General features: G+C 37.4%; 1 protein-coding gene across 1 annotated transcript in view; it reads left to right on the forward strand.

Moving 5' to 3' along the window:
- TFAP2D (transcription factor AP-2 delta) overlaps positions 1–16,874 on the forward strand; it is a 55,594-nt gene that overhangs the window by 28,216 nt on the left and 10,504 nt on the right. The window contains exon 7 of the mRNA XM_003404442.3: positions 6,241–6,354. Within this exon, the coding sequence (XP_003404490.1) occupies positions 6,241–6,354 (114 nt within the window). The remainder of the gene's footprint in view (positions 1–6,240; positions 6,355–16,874) is intronic.

Consider the following 16,874-nt stretch of genomic DNA (forward strand, 5'->3'; position numbering starts at 1 on the left):
CTTGAAAGTTCTTCAATAATTAATAGGAGAAGCACCATTTACTGTGTAAAAACCTAAAAGACCCATATGTTCCACTTCAAGCCATGTTAAATTTTTTTTTTTTAGAGAAAAATCCTTGCCATTTTCTCTTTCTTAAAATGAGGCATTGCTACATATAAACCAAATCCAAAAAACCAAACCCATTGCTGTCGAGTTGATTCTGACTCATAGCCCCTCTACAAGACAGAATAAAACTGCCCAATAGGGTTTCTAATGAGCAGCTGATGAATTCAAACTGCTGATCTTTTGGTTAGCAGCTGAGCTCTTCACCACTGTGCCACCAGGGCTACATATAGGCCACTAATAATATTATTTTAATATTCTAACTCTATACTGATTTTTGAACTGCTAGCCACAGGTGGTTAAATTTATCGTTTATAAATTAGGTTCTTACTTGGAGAAAATTTTAAGAGAAAGCATAAGGTAGTGTGACAAGCATTGCATCTTAGAAACTGATAAAAAAAATTATCTAATGAATTTACAGCATTCTGGCTAAAACTTAAACCGACTCAAAATGATAAAACCAGATTGGAACATTTCTTCTTCCAACAGTTTGCATTGTTACATAGGCATTTTTAGACATTTAAGGGCTTATATTTTTTTATATGGAACACCTACAGTCCAACAAGCTTGCCTGAGATACTTGAGTCCCTTAATTCAGGCTTGTACTGCTGTGGTGGTCATCGTTTGGACCTAGGATTACATTTATGATTGTTTTTCAGAGGGTAGTAAACGATTCTCTCTCCTTGCCCTAAAGAAGTGATAAAGAAAAGGTGGTGGCAAAAGGAAGTAGGCAAAGAAAGGAGATAAAGGGGAGAGGGATGGCAGAAAAAGAGAATGAAAACCAGGAGACAGGAAAAAAAATTATGACACAGGTATAAAATTTGGACTTACAATTTGGGGATGAATTTGTTGCTGTGGGAGCACCTGAAAGCTTGCTAGTGAGAAGACCTGAACCTGGACTTTTTGCGTGGTTTATCTCCTGGGAACCTTTGTTTCTACTTTGCCAGTACTCTTTCCCTTTTCCAAAAAGTTTCTTGACCCACAGGGGTCTTCATCGGTCATGGTTCAGTTTCTCCAGAGGAACTGAAAGTACATGTAGCTAGTTAGTTTGAATTTTTAATATAATCTCAGGAAAAAAATAAAGGCTTGTTCTAGCTCAAGAGAAATACAAAGTTTTAGAAGTTAGGTAGTATCCCGGAGCTGTGTCCAAAGCATGTGTCAATCTAGCTGGCAGGATCAAGCAGATTTCACAGATGCTTTTTTTTTTTTTAATATATCTGTGATGCCTCCGAATGACACTATTATCCCTAGGTACACATTATCCAAGGGAAAACATCTGCATAAATTTGCCTTGAAAATACTTGGTTGTGGCTTCAGCATGCATCTCCAAATCTGTAGAAACCCTTCTTCTTTCCCCATCTCCCTCCAGTTGGTTTATAGCTCTCCACCACAACACCCATAGCAATGCAACCGTCAACATTCCAGACAAGTCGCTTCTTTTGGTGGCTTTGAGTTAAACAATTTTTTAATTGAACACTCTGTTGAAGTGTTCAGGAGTCTGAGTGCAATCAGATAGATGCTCAGATTTACTTTTTACAGAAGTAAATGCTGGCAGAACTTGAGGGAAGAAAGAGAATTAGTCCCACAGATTTGGCAACACTATACTGAGACATTTATTTTGTAGTAGTGAATTCTACCAGGGAGTACCATTTTCCTTTTAACTGGGATCTAAATAATGCATATTATTTTGGGTGATATTTTGATTTCATTAAACATTGCAAGAACATGTTATTTCCTTTGATACCTCTGTACATAGCTGGAAATTTGCAGGCCATTAAATGTAAGCAAGAATTGAGTTCTCTGGTTCCAATTACCTTATTTTACAGAAGAGTGAATAAGCCTGGTTAAAAAAAAAAAAACTCTCCATAAATGTGTATAAATTAGAAGATGGCCTTTATATATATTTTGTTTCATTTTTGTTTTTATTCTTTATATCAGCTCCATTTCTTATTAGACAATGTGAAAACAGGAATTAAAGAATCAGAGACTGTGAAGTCATAGCAAACATACACAATACAACTGGTAATCAACACCAGAGTTCAGTGGGGCATATGGGACCCACATAATATGTATCAAAATTCATATTTCATAACAAAAATTCAGAAAGAATCCTTAATTCAGCATGCCTTTCATTGCTGAAAACACATAGTATCAACAAAAAATTCAAAGGAAAAAAATCATTCATGAAAGGGCTATGAATGCAACATGAATTGACTGATCATATGCTCTGAGCAGTTTTCAGTTTTCCTCCAGTGGTAAAAGCATTGAATATTTTCATCAATTAAAATGCTCAAAATTGAAACTAAGGATCCTACATGGATATTTATTTGTTCTAGTCAGCTCAGACTATGACAATTGTATCCAAAATATATACAGAATCCAAAATTCTTTGAATGAAAGATCCTATTGTTGATCTGCATTGGCAGGTTGGATTATATATTTCTTTTTTGCCTCTATGAATACAGATTCAGTTGTATTTAATTATATTGCCAAGTATACAATTGTATGAAGGACCCATTGATTAGTGCTGTTATTTTCCTAATTCCTCTTTGTTTTCAGTGTTTTGTTGATTAACCAAATATTTTGGTGTAATTAAGACATTTAAGAGGAGGAATAGAAATGGAATTAGACAATTTTTGAATTCTAAAAATGTACAGGACAAAACATTTGTTTACTCAATTCATCGAAAACAGACTTCTTCATTGAATTAAAAGCTGATTATGCTTAATATTTAGCCTGCACTAGCGTAACGCAAAATAGTTAACAATTTTAAATTGATTTTCGCTAAGTGTTATGATAATTTTAATCGTCACAAGAGATACAGAAATTTAAATTCAGTCATCAGCTAAAAAATTATGCCCTTAAGGACAATGATGTAAGTGATAAAGTTAGAATTTATGACTCATCAAGGATCATCTTGAGTTATATAATTCATCATATGACGTTTTGAGAAATAGAAGTTTCTTATTATAGTTTCACAAATAAAATTTTAAATAATAAAAATAGCCATAAAAATAATAATTCTCTGTGATAATGAGGTGATGGTAATTGCCTAAGGGGAATCTACAGGATCGTTATCTGTTTTTAAGTATAGGTCTGTGAATTAAGCAGCAGAAGTAAATAGCGAAGGTTGAGAATTCTATTTCTTGTCCTGATACAGCTTCATGTGTGGTGTAATTGACTTGCTTCACATCAGTTAAATTTTTCCACGCATTCTCTTTTTCTCATTTCTTCATCAGCTTTAGATTTATTCTAACTTGTTGTATTGTATATTCAAGTGGAAAGCTGTTTTGTCACCTTACAAATTAGTTTATTCATATAGCAAGAACTAAAGCAGTGGTTCAATTTTTATTTATTTATTTTTTAAATTTATTTTAATCTGATGGAAAATTAAAAGACTGGTCTTAAAATCACTCTAATCTTTCCGTCTAACACTGGGTCATAGTGATGGCCTATCACATGGTAATTCGTTTTGCCACTCTGAAGAATGATAGTATGAGGCTATATTTAAAATTTTAGTTAGATATTTCTTAAAAACGAAGAGAATAATATCTAACTAAATGAAATATTACAAAGCACCCATAACAGACGGCAATGCACCTGTAGAATGACATCAAACAATCTAAGTTGCCATCTTATCTGTAAAATATAGGCAATACAGCTGAGAGTCACTCAACTGAGTCTTGATCAGAACAGAAAAAGTGGGGGCATTCAGAACAAATACTCTCTTTTAAAAAAAAATATTTTATTGTGTTTTAGGTGAAAGTTTACACAGCAAATAAATTTTCTTTTCAAAAATTCGTATACAAATTGTCCCATGACATTGGTTACAGGCCTCACAATGTGCCAGCACTCTAACCATTTCCACCGTCCCTACCCCGTTTCCATTCATTCATCCAGTTTCTCTGCCCCTCCTTGCCTTCTCATCTTTGCTTTTGGGTAAACGTTGACTGGGCTCATATAGTTGATTGTTGAAAGGAACACATTCCTCACAGGTGTTATTGGTTATTTTATAGGTCAATCTATTATTTGACCGAAAGGTGACCTCTGGGAGTGGCTTCAATTCCAGGTTAAAATGGTATCTTAGGGCGATAGTCTGGGGGGTTCCTCTAGTCTCTATCAGTCCGGTAAGTTTGGTCTTTCTCATGAATTTGAGTTTTATTCTACATTTTTCTCTTATCCTAACTGGGACATTCTATTGTGTTCCTGATTAGAAAGGTCAGCAGTGGTAGTCAGGAACCATCTAGTTCTCCTGGTCTCAGACTACAAGAGGCTGTGATTCAAGTAAGCCATTAGTCCTATGGACTAATGGCTTCCTTGAATCTTTGGTTTCCTTCACTCTCCTTTGCAGAGTGAATGTTCTTAATGAAAGTACATACATGTCGTTCTTTAAAGCATGCATCGAGATGCTTTTTCTTAGAGATTCAACTAAGATTTTACCTAGGGAGATGGAGGATCCTCTTTTATTTAGAGCAGATAAGGACTTATCTCTGTTGTTTGTTTGCTTATTTTCCCTCTCCTTGCATCCTTCTTACCTTTTTACCTGCTTTCTGTACAAATGAATAAGGAAATTCTGTGAAATGACACAATATTTGAACCTGGGCAATAAATCAGAGGTTCATTGTCCTTTTAAAAAAAAAAGATGACGAATGATCTTTGGCAGAATTTTATAAATTCTAGACACCTACTAATAAGGAAGGCTCCACTGATTTTAGCTAAGTGATAAATTATTTGTGCTTCAAGATGTTTTCTCACTTTTTATTTACTTGTTAATGACACAAATAATTTGGAGCTTAGTAGTTGTAGGGTACCCCATTCTCTTGGGGTAATATGACTCTTCTGTTCTTTGATTTTGGCTACTTTGATAATCATAGTCATGTCTACATAACTACCTTCTGGGACGGGCCATTCATTGTAAAATCAGATAAAAACATCTAGTCACTATCATATTATCCCTTGAATATAGTCTGACCTCACTTTAGGTGATCGATGCTTTTGAGCAATTCCTTGGCTGACTTTTACTTCTCTCCAGCTACTGCATTAATCTAGTGTTTGTTATTTTTTGGTTTTGGGTGTGTGGATGTGTGTGTGTATGAAAATATACACAGCAAAGGATACATCTTTTCAACAAATTCTACATGTACAATTTAGTGACATTGTTTACATTCTTCAAGTTGTGTAATCAGTCTCGCTATCCTTTTCCAACTTACTCCACCACCATTAATGTAAAGTCACCGCCCCCTAAGCTTTTCATCTAACCTTTCAAGATTCTGTTGTCAGTTCTTTGGAGAGTACAATAGTCAAGGCAAACATGCTTTACTAATTAAGTTAAACTGTTTTGGTTCAAAGTGAACTTTGGGAAAAGTTTTGATTTGAGGTTTAAGGTTTAAAGATTATCTCATGGCAACAGTTTTAGATGTTAATTCAGCCTTTTTAAAAATTGTTTTTCTTATATGTTCTGCAACTTTTGAAGTATATCTTTTTGATTATTCTGGACTTCAGCAATACGTAATAATTATCACAGGGATTTGACTCTTACCAACATACACAGTAATGTTGTAATTAAAATGCAACCAATGACCATAAATCATAATCATTCGAAGCAAGAAAGGCAGCAGGAAATACGGTCACCTTTGTGAGATTGGCAGACTCAGTTGTAGATAAATTATTATCTCTTTCAAATATTAAAAATAGAAGTTAGTTCCACAGAAACTTGAATTATAATGCAACATTGGGCAAAAGGATTTTCTGAAGTTTATTTGAATCATGGCTCTGAAGTAAACTTTTAACTTTAATTAAGTGCATTTCCATTTTTTAAAAAGCGATTCCTAATTTTGATCTTCTAGAATAGTTATTCCTTTATTTTCAAGTTAATCTTTAAGTATTCACCTTAAAAATGAACATTGCTTTTGTCAGTATCCACAGACTGTTATTTATTTTAAGAAGCTTTATGATCATCCTGTAGAACTTGAGAGCAAAGTTGCCATTGTGCACCTCATCCGTAAGTTGTGGATGGAACTATGGAGGCTGGTTTATAAAATTTTATCTAGCCCTCATTTAAAAGAGAGAACTTTTGGTTAATGAAATTTAAGCTCCATTTCAAGGGTTCAATTTCAATTCTGAATCTTTTGTTTTTAGACAAATTTGTAAAGAATTCCAGGACCTCTTGAGCCAAGATAGATCACCGCTGGGATCCTCCAGACCCACGCCAATTCTAGACCTTGACATCCAGAGACACTTGACACATTTCAGGTATGAGTGGTTTTCCAATTTGAACAGATTCTCTTTTCAATTGTTAAATTGTTTTGCTAATCCAGAAGTTTTTGTGTCCCTGTCGTGTTTCAATATAGAGACATCACTTACATTCTTATGGTGACTGAACTCTTTAAAATTCGAAATATCTGAGATCAAATTGAGAAAATAATGTACAAATCAATTTAGGTCAGAAAATTTAAAAGCTTTGTATGGTTATCAGGAAACTGTGACTTCGTAAAAGCAAACACTATTATTTCAGATAATACTTAACGCCTTTGGATCCCAATTCTGAAATCCTTTAACAGTTCCTTATTTTGGTGAGGTAAATTTGTCAAAAGGACAGATGATATGACAGAAATTAATGGGATATCATATAAACTGATTTTCCAGAAATATGTTAACAATTCCCATTCAATTAAAAAAAAAAAAAAATAGAGGCTACAAATGGGCTTATCTTACAAGTTTCTTAAATTAGACCAAAACTATTTATTTTGAAGAGCCTAAACCTCCCCCCCCCAAAAAAAACCCATTGCCGTTGAGTCAATTCCAACTCATACTGACCCCAGAGGACAGAGCAGAACTGCCCCACAGGGTTTCCAAGGCTGTGATCTTTACAGGAGCAGACTGTCACTGGTGGATTCAAACCATCGACCTTCAGTTAGCAGCCAAGTGCTGAACCACTGCGCTACCAGGGCTCCTTTGGAAGAGTCTAAAATGTATTATTGAAAGCTGATTTTAGGTTTCAGTTTTTGAGGGACTTTAGAAGAGAATAGAATTTTTTTTTTTTTCTAGTTAATTGATGTCCTAGTTGCAATGTGGGAAAGAACATCATAATTTCTCAGGTACCTTCCAGTTTTAAAATTCTGGAAGTCTGATGCTCACATGATATTTCTCACCAGTAGAAAAATATTTTATCCTCTTTTAATTATATCATTTGGGTAAAAAGTGCAAAAGAAAGACTAATATATGTTAGGTTTCTTAGAAATGCTTTCAATTCCTCTCAATGACTTTAAGACTGTCAAGTACAGTACTCCATTATATAAAATAATGAATGTTAAAATTGGAATTTAGTCTGCAAAGTCAGAGACTTACATAGGATGTTTTATCTTCTAGTATGTCACAACGCTGCTCAAGAGGTAACAGACACATCTCTGGAGACCAAATTTAATTTTTAAAATGCATCAAATATAGGATATATTTCATGAGACTTTATTCCTACCATTCACCTGGGTTAGTAGAGGCAAACATATGAAAACTGTGAGCAAGTATAATGCCCAGAAGTTAAGAGCAAAAGGCTTTGGAGTCAATAAAACCATTTTCAGATCAGGCCCTTATACATGCAAGCTAGTTTTTTTTGCAAATTATGCAATCTTTCCAGGCTTCCGGGAAATGGAATACGAACCCTTTCATTTTACGGTGGTGAGAACTAAAATGGAAGCCCTGGTGGCGTAGTGGTTAAGTGCCACGGCTGTTAACCAAAAGGTCAGCAGTTCAAATCCACCAGGCGCTGCTTGGAAACTCTATGGGGCAGTTCTACTCTGTCCTATAGGGTCGCTATGAGTCAGAATCCACTTGATGGCAGTGGGTTGGGTGGTGAACTAAAAGGACATAAAGAATATGAAATCAGCATTCAATAAATGGTGCACTGTTTACCTCCTAGACTGATCCAAGTTTAAAGGGAATGGGTGGCTCCACTGTCATATCTATACAAATATTTTCCATATTTTTGTTTGTTTATACATTAAACCCAGTGCCTTTGAGTTGATTCCAACTCATAACGACCCTACAGAATGGAGAAGAACTGCCACCTAGAGCTTCCAAGGCTGTAATCTTTACAGAAGCGAACTGCCGCATCTTTTCCTGCAGAGAAGAAACCAATGACCTTTCGGTTAGAAGCCGAGCTCTTAACCACTGTGCCACCAGGGCTTCTGGTATACGTTAAAAGAACTTATAATTTTTACAGAAGTTCAATTCAGAGCTTAGTAATTTTTACACAAATTCAATTCTGAACTTAAGGAAGTCTGTTAAGTTACAAAGTTACTCTAATGGTGGCTCCTGTTAAAATTACAGAGAATTGAGACTCCTGTGTCATATCTAAGAAGCTCTGGTGGCACAATGATTAAGCCCTCAGCTGTGAAACAAAAGTTGGCAGTTCGAACCCACCTAGTGACTCTGAGGGAGAAAAAAACCCTGCCCATCTGCTCCAGTCAAGATTACAGCCTAGGAAACCCTATGGGGCAGTTCTGGTCTGTCACATAGGGTCACCATGAGTTGAAAATTATCTTGACAGTACCTAACAACACATGTCACATCTACTAGGTTATTTACAATAATAGGTGCTATAGCCATCATCAGAAAGTAAGCTGTCCTTTTTCAGGCTTAAAACAAAATACAGCAAAGATGTTTAAGCTGAATCAGCTGCTGAGTGAAATAGACAAACCATTTCTTTGCTCAGCATGGGCACAATCTGGGAATTTGTTTAAACGTTAGTTGCCAACTTAATACCCTAGAACTCCAGAGAAAATTTCCACTTTGAAACTAGAGCTGAAGGTTTAGGGTGTGGACTTGATTTCTTTTTTTTTATTTACCTCCCCAGGCAGAGAAGAATTGAATATAGGGTAAATTGCTCCTTCCCATAAAACCAGTAAAAAGAGAAGGAGATTATATTTTTAGTAGAAAACAATCAAGATTATATATGGCTCCTGATTCACAAACACAACAAATTGAAATACATAACCACACCTTAAAATGTTCTAATTCTACATGTTATATTCAATCATAATACTTGTTGTTGTCGTTGGGTACCACCTATTCGATTCCTATTCATAGTGACCCCATGGGTAGAAGTGCCTGTAGGGATTTTTTGGCTGTAATATTATCATCTACAAAGTTTTGAGTATTATTATTTACATATCATTTTGAGTATCAGAAAGTCAGGACTTCCCCTTTATTTTGCTTTTTAAACGTTTCCCAATTTTTTCAGTTCTTTGGCTTTAGCTATGTCCCAAATTATTGGGAAGAAATCTTCTGATTTCATAAAGGAAAGTAACAGGATGAAAGAAATCACTTTGCCAAAATTCACCTTAAGTCGAAATTTCTTAAACTATATTCTTTAAATAAAAGATATATGACTGACATTTCCAATTAAAACCTGAATTGAAGGCTCCTGATGAAGACAAAGTTTAAATGTGTGCATTTTTTAAATGTTCATTTATTAAAAGGGGTATCATTTGAATATGCTAACAGTAGGATAATAAAAGTCAACAATAGGGTAAGAGAAGTCAGCTTTCCTGACCTTGGTATAGACTACACTTTACAAGGGTAGCTCTCAAGCCTGGCTTCACATCAGAATTACTTTGGGAGCTTTTTTAAATTCTCAGGGACTGGAGGTGGGAGGGATACAACATCTGGGTGATTTTCAGAGCCTTGAAGTTCATTCTGATAGTTAGGCATGTTTAAAGATCCTGGTCCTAAGATATCCCTAGATCATTAGCTTCTGTTTTTCCCTCAGAAGAAAAACATTTCTAATTCATTTTAAAGTGGCACCAAGAATTATGTAAAGTTCTCTCCTACCCTGACATATTAAAAAAGAGTCTGCATCCATTATTCTGCTAATAATCTGGGTAAAAATGTATTAGCATAAAGCATGTCCTGTTCAAAATTTCCTACTGACAGCAGTAACTAATTTTGGTAGAAGAATAAACTCAAAAGACAGATGAGTTAAAAAGGCAGAAGATCACATCTGACTTTGAAGCAGGCAATTGGCAGAGCCTGATTTTCCATTGTTTTCGCTGAGTGCATCTGGGAAGGAAGTAAGAGAGAGGGTGTGATTGGATAGGTGTAGAGGATGTTCTGATTAGTAACATCCACTTGTGCTAGCTAATATTTTATTTCATCCTAATCTGCTCCCCAATGCAGGCCACTTGAATTACTCCTTGTGTGGTGGCTAATATGGTACCTTGAGAACTATGGCTTACTTTGAGCAGATTGAATATGTCCAGAGAAAGCTGGAGAATGAGCTGGCCTTGTAAAGCAGAGATGACTGCTTTCAGTTTTTGGTGGCAGCTGCCATACCAGGTACTCTGAGAAACTGCTTACAGGGCAGTGAGCCTCCTCATGATTCACAGCCTGGAAAGCTGCCTGTTTCCACAAAATGACAGCAGGCGGATTTATTTATTGTTTATAATTTATTAAGTATCATCGCAAGTGCATACTGGTATACAGAACACAGCAGATGCTACCGCACCTACCTGGGGAGGGAAGAGATTTGATTGAAATCTGCAGAAGACCCTGCAGACCCAAAGTTCCTGACAATATTGATGGCAATCAGACACATGTGGCATGGGGTGTCCTGGGTAGAACAGCTCAGCTCAGATGGGAACCCGGAGCCCTCGTTTTCTGAAATGTTAGGAACTTCCCTCCTTGAAATTTTTGGAAATCTTAACAATTTTTCCTTTCTTTGTCTCGTATGTTCTCATAATCTCCTTGATTCTGGAGTCAGACAAAAGCCAGTCTGATAAAGGGGAGAAGTTAGACTATCTTTAATGTTCACTTCAGAGAGAAAGCTTATCAGAAAAATGCAGAAATTTTCTTTCTCTCAACTACCTTAGGAGGCTAAAGTTTTATTGTTTCTTTTATTTAAGTGTAGTGATAGCAGGAAGTGCAAAGATGGTTAAGCCATTGTCCCACTCTTTAGGAACTTTTAAAGTGGAAGGTAATTTAAAATAAAGAACTATAATACATGAGAGTGATTCTACAAAAGAGAATTGTGCAGACAACCGCTAATTACCTGGGGCAGCCAGGAAAGGCTTTCATCTTTCTATCTGTAGTACTTAGCACATCATATGTGTCCAACAATGTTAATAAATGCAGATTATGATAATATCTCAGTTGGGTCTTGGATGTATTCTGCATGGGTTTATTTCCAGGGTCATGGTATTTTAATTGGACCGTGGACCATTGGACATTGGAGGAGAAATGATCAATGGGCTTAATTCTCCCATTTGAGTTAAAAAGCATGCTGACATGGTACCTTCTTAGAAATACCATTGTGCCAAGGTTCAATGTCACCAACAAAAGACAAACTACACACTCTGCTAATGCATGGGATAATGCTTTACTCACAAGAAAAGAGACAGAGGTAGATCAGCTTCACTTATGGGCACCAGTCTCCCATGGCCAGCAAGTGTAGGGCAAATATTCCACACACTCTTGTGCCACAGCTGAAGGAGACCCCATTCCCTTGCTAGGAACAGATCTAGAAGTGGGCTTGGCCAGGTGCAATATAGTACCTGTGCATGAGCAAGAGACAGAGAAAGTTACTGTGTGCCCCAAACAGGAATAAAGATTTCTTTGATAAGGAGAAGAGATCAGGAGAGAGAGAGAGACCCAATTCCCATCCTCCTTGTCAGAGAATATTCTGGGCCCCAGGCCTCTGCTTAGGCGGCCTAGATGAGAAACACAGAGGCAGATCATCCTCCCAACAAATAGAATCTCCGTCCACTCTCATAACCCTTTGGAAGTAAGAAATACATAGACAGTCCCAGATATCTACCTGTAGTCACAAGGTGATTACATTGTCTTCATTGATGCTCACTGTTGAAAGGCCCCTTACATTTCCTGCTCTCCTTCAACATTTGGATCTTCTCTCCAACATCCCTGTCAAGTTGTCACCCAGCCCAGGCTTGAAAGCTTTCAGTGATATATAGCTCTGTTCTTGCCTAGGCGTCCCTTCTATCTTCCGACAACTCTATTATAAATGCCTTCTTTCAACTGAGGCAACTCCTGTCTCCCTAACTTCCCACTCCTTGGGGACCTTACAAAGTCAGTTTAATCCTGTTTCCCTCCCAAGTTCTAAAGGCAGCTCTCATGTCCCCCTGAGTTTTCTTTTCCTGGGCTATTCATCCCCATTTCCTTTAGTGTTCAGCGTATGACATGAATTTCAGTCAACTTCACTGGTATCTTCTGAGTGCTATGTGCTTGGCAATATGCTGAAGAGAGAATGTTTGTCTCTACTTACACTTGAATATATTTGGTCTTCTCCAAGGAGCCTACAGTGTGGAAAGTTTGTTTTTGGTTTTCCATTTTCCTGGGACAAATAGTGACTGGGAAAGATAATCAGTCAGCAAAAAGTGTTCTTAATCTTGTGAAAGCATTCTTTTTGTCAGAAGACAAATGAAGAAATTTCAGTTAAATCTTTAATCCCAAAAGAAAACAAATAAATTACACAAATAGGCTTAGCGTGTAAGAAATAAAATTATTTAACCTCTTTCAGGAGGTTCTACCAGCTCAAAGAGTACCTTTAAGACCATTTTATTTCAGGATACTGTAATTAGTGGGCCTGAATTGTGAAGAAAAAAAAAAAATCCTATGAGTTGAACTCTTTTACATAAGTTTAAAATAAATTTTAAAAAATGTAACTTAAATTCCAAAAATGAGAGGAACACCCAGGTGCAAAGAAAAACATTAACTGTAAGTGGGTAGTATTTTTCACTTGTTAAATAAGAAAGGACATCTGTCTCTAAATAGGATTTTAAAACAGCCTCCCTTGAGGTAAATTCTTCACTGGCAAAAATATAGGCTAAAAATAAAACAAGCAACAGTTTTCACTTCTTTAGCAGGCAAGAGTAACTAACCATGCTCTTCTTACATCAATCTACATTAAACTTCTTACATTCACTTAACATCAAGCAGAAAAATAATTGAATCAGTTGCCAGTATATATTCTACTTCACAAGTTGCAAGGCATCAAACTAAATGCTACAGGAGCTACATCCAAATAAAAGCAACCACTGCAGGTCATTTGGTGACACTTTTATGGATTTTCAAATTTACCATGTAGGAAACCCATTTAAACAACAGAAACCAGAGGCAACTGTTTCTAATAAAAAGTTTCAAACATGGCCCCAAATCACTACATGTGTAAATAATTGGCTTTGGGGAATGCGTGCATTGGGGAAGAAACATGGTAAGTTTTTATTTAAAAATAATTTCTGTCTTTGTTGAGCTATGGGTTGAGGAAGAGTCCACAGGGAGAGAGCAGAGGTCCACAAGAAGCACTCAGGTGAATGTCAGGAGGCCTAGCTTAGTGTCCTCTTTGCTACCAACTGGATGTGTGGATTTAGAGCAGACACTTAACCTCTCTGGCCTTTGTATATTCATCTATACGATGGCACTTAGCCTAGATGATCCCTAAGGCCCCTTCTAACCAGTTATCATCAAGTCGATTCCAACTCATGGCAACCCCATGTGTGCAGAACAGAACTGTGTTCCATAAGGTTTTCAAGGCTATGACCTTTCAGAAGTACATTGCCAAGTCTATCTTCCATGGTGCCTCTTGGTGAATTCGAACCAACAAAATTTCAGTTAGTAGTCAAGCACTTAACCATTTGCAGGGACTCTAAGACACCTTCTAAACCAGTGATATTTTACCCCAGTCTTGATTTACTGCTTCATTTTAAATCATCACTTACACTATATTTTCAAATGATCTCATTTCTTCACTTTATAGTCTACCGACCTGTTCATTATAGAAGTGTGCAATTCAATAAATTGTTTTTTTTTTTTTTTAAAGCACAAGTGTCCTAAGTTTAGCATTTCCATTCCCCAGTTCCAAATATGGAAACCCTGGTGGTATAGTGGTTAAGTGCTATGGCTGCTAACCAAAGGGTCGGCAGTTCAAATCTGCCAGAGGCTCCTTGGAAACTCTATGGGGCAGTTCTACTCTGTCCTAAAGGGTTACTATGAGTCAAAATTGACTCGACGGCACTGGGTTTGGTTTTTTTTTATTCCAAATAGGAAACATGAGTGTCCGATAGGGCAAAATGGAGGGAGAGTAAAACCTGAGAAGAACCTAAATTTAGGAGATGGTTAATTTATTCCTGAAACTCCATTCTCATGTGTAAAAACGTAGAGTACATATGTATCCCACACCCGCCCCAAAAAAGTCTTTCCCTCCAAAAATTCAACCTGGATGCAATTGACTTTGGTCTCTCCAAATGTGTGTGCAGTGATTGTACCCTTAGTGTGCTTTGCTAATGAGGTAGATCAAAGTAAAACCAAAGCACGAGAACTCATTCCCCTTTGGAACTTCAGAGCGGGAGGAATGTGACCTTAAGGCCATGGATGGGCACACATCTCCTGGTATGGCAGAGTTTCAGAGGAATCAGAACTGCTCTTCCTCAAAGTGAGTTCCACAGAGCACTAGTTCTATGAGATGCTCCCTGATAGCGTTTTGTGGTCAAAGTGTTTTTCAGTTCAATAAACTCTGCCTATTTTACCCTTCTTGAAGTATGACAGAGTGCCTGCGTGGTACAAATGAAACACACTGAGCTGCTAACTGAAAGGTTGAAGGTTCGAGTCCACCGAGAGGTGTTTCAGAAGAAAAGCCTGACAATCTACTGCTGCAGAAGCAGCCATTGAAAATCTCATGGAGCACAGTTCTACTCTGATACACGTGAGGTCTCCATGAGCTGGAATTGACTTGAGAGCAACTGGTTTGATTTTGGTTTGGGACTTTATGCTGTATCCCGTTTATTTCTCAATAAACCTGTTGCCTCCTAGTTGATTCTGACTCATGGCGACCCCATGTGTGTCAGAGGACTGTGCTCCAAAGGGTTTTCAATGGCTGCTTTTTCAGTAGTAGAGCGCCAGGACTTTCTTGCAACAGCAACTTTTTTTTCTGAAGTATGACAATGCATATTAGCATATCAAAGACTTCCAGAACCCTTTTTAAATGGAAGGAATGCTTAGTCCCATGTTTTGAAAACTTGATCACAGAAACTGCTTTTTCTCAGAATATCAGAATACAATGTTCAGAATAGAATGGAACTAATGTTCTGCAGAAGCTCTTGGAGAAATACTAAAGGAAATCTATCCCTCTCATTTTCCTGGGGAGGAAAAGCAGACACTGTAGTACGGTACCATTTCTTGACTCTAAGGGAACACACCCAACTCCCTGGCTGCACTGAAACAAAATGGGGACCATGTAAAAAGTACTGAGGCTTTAGACCCATCCCAAACCAATTAAATCAGAATCTCTGACGGAGGACCCAAACATTGGATTTTTTTAATAAGCTTCCCAGGTGGCTCTGGTTTTGCATCTAGAGTTGAGAACCACTAGCTGAAGGAACCATGGAACATTTGTGAGTGTTGTCAAGGCCTTGCCAATGAGCAGACTTCAATGATTCCTCACCACTAGAGACTACACCCCTTAATTATGCACCTTAATTAAATTCCATTTTAGAAGCACTTAGGGCCATGAGAAACTAAATCAGTTCATTTTTCCTCTGTCCTTTCAACCAGTTAGGCTAGAAAGAATAGGTGCCAGAAAGTTCTGGGAGGATAAGCCTCCAGTTACTTTCCCCAGGTTGAGCCTGGTTCCTCCGCCTATATTCAGGGTTTTGCTTCTTTAGAGAGGTCAACTGCCTTATACTCATAGCTCTGAAAAAAACAAATTCCTGCAGAGAAGCTCCACCCTTTGCTGGTGCTCTCTAAGTTCCACTCCCCAGTCTTTTGCCCCCATGGCCTTCTTATGAGTGGAAGTAGGCATTTTTCTGTTGGTCACCTAAAACTGTAGTGGGGAGTAAAGACTGAGCCTCAGGCTACAGCTGGACCTAAATCTGGCAGTAGCTGAATAATCCAGGAGGGAAGGAAACTGGGGTTTGTCTTCTCTTTAAATCTTGCTGCCTGCATGTCTCCCAGAGGCCAAATAAGAACTGGAGCTGGTGACAGTGGCATCTGTATGCCATTCTGGAAATCAAAAGATACATGATCGCAAGCACCCATTAGGATGATGGAAAGTAACAAAATAATAGGAATAATAGTCCCAAACCCTATTTCAACCTTCATACACACAAAAAGCAAAAGATAGAAGTTTGTTGGTCAAATTTTCCAGATAGAAAGTTGACGTTTTAAAAAATAAAGCAGTTTGGATCCACCAGGCGCTCCTTGGAAACTTTATGGGGCAGTTCTATTCTGTCCTATAGGGTCACTATGAGTCGGAATTGACTCAATGACAATGGGTTTGGTTTCTACTCTAATTACTTAAAAGGTGATAGCAGCCTATTTTCAGTCTTCTACTTTGCAGCATAATAGAATCTATTACTTTTAGCTTTTTGCACCCCCCAAAAAACTAGAAGAATCTATCCATGGTTGGTGGATACCACCGAGTAGCCCAGTGTTGACTGGCTAAAGATACTTGCATTTTCTTTTCAGTGCAGATTTAAATCAGTGTTTGTTTAGTAGGTAGCAAACTCATACCAAATCAAACCCATTGTCGTTGAGTCGGTTTCAACTCATAGCAACCCTACAGGACAAAGTAGAACTGCCCCCATAGAGTTTTCAAGGAGTGCCTCGTGGATTCGAATTGCCGACCTTTTGGTTAGCAGCCGAACTCTTAACCACTACGGCACCAGGGTTCCCTTAGTAGGTAGAAAGGTTGTACTAAATCCCAGGCAAACTCTTTTGCCAAGATGAGTATAAATCAGGGGAAGTTTCCAGAGGAGCTTGTTTTAGAA

This window comes from Loxodonta africana, chromosome 1 (genome assembly GCF_030014295.1).
Source record: "Loxodonta africana isolate mLoxAfr1 chromosome 1, mLoxAfr1.hap2, whole genome shotgun sequence".
In the NCBI taxonomy this organism is placed as follows: domain Eukaryota; kingdom Metazoa; phylum Chordata; class Mammalia; order Proboscidea; family Elephantidae; genus Loxodonta; species Loxodonta africana.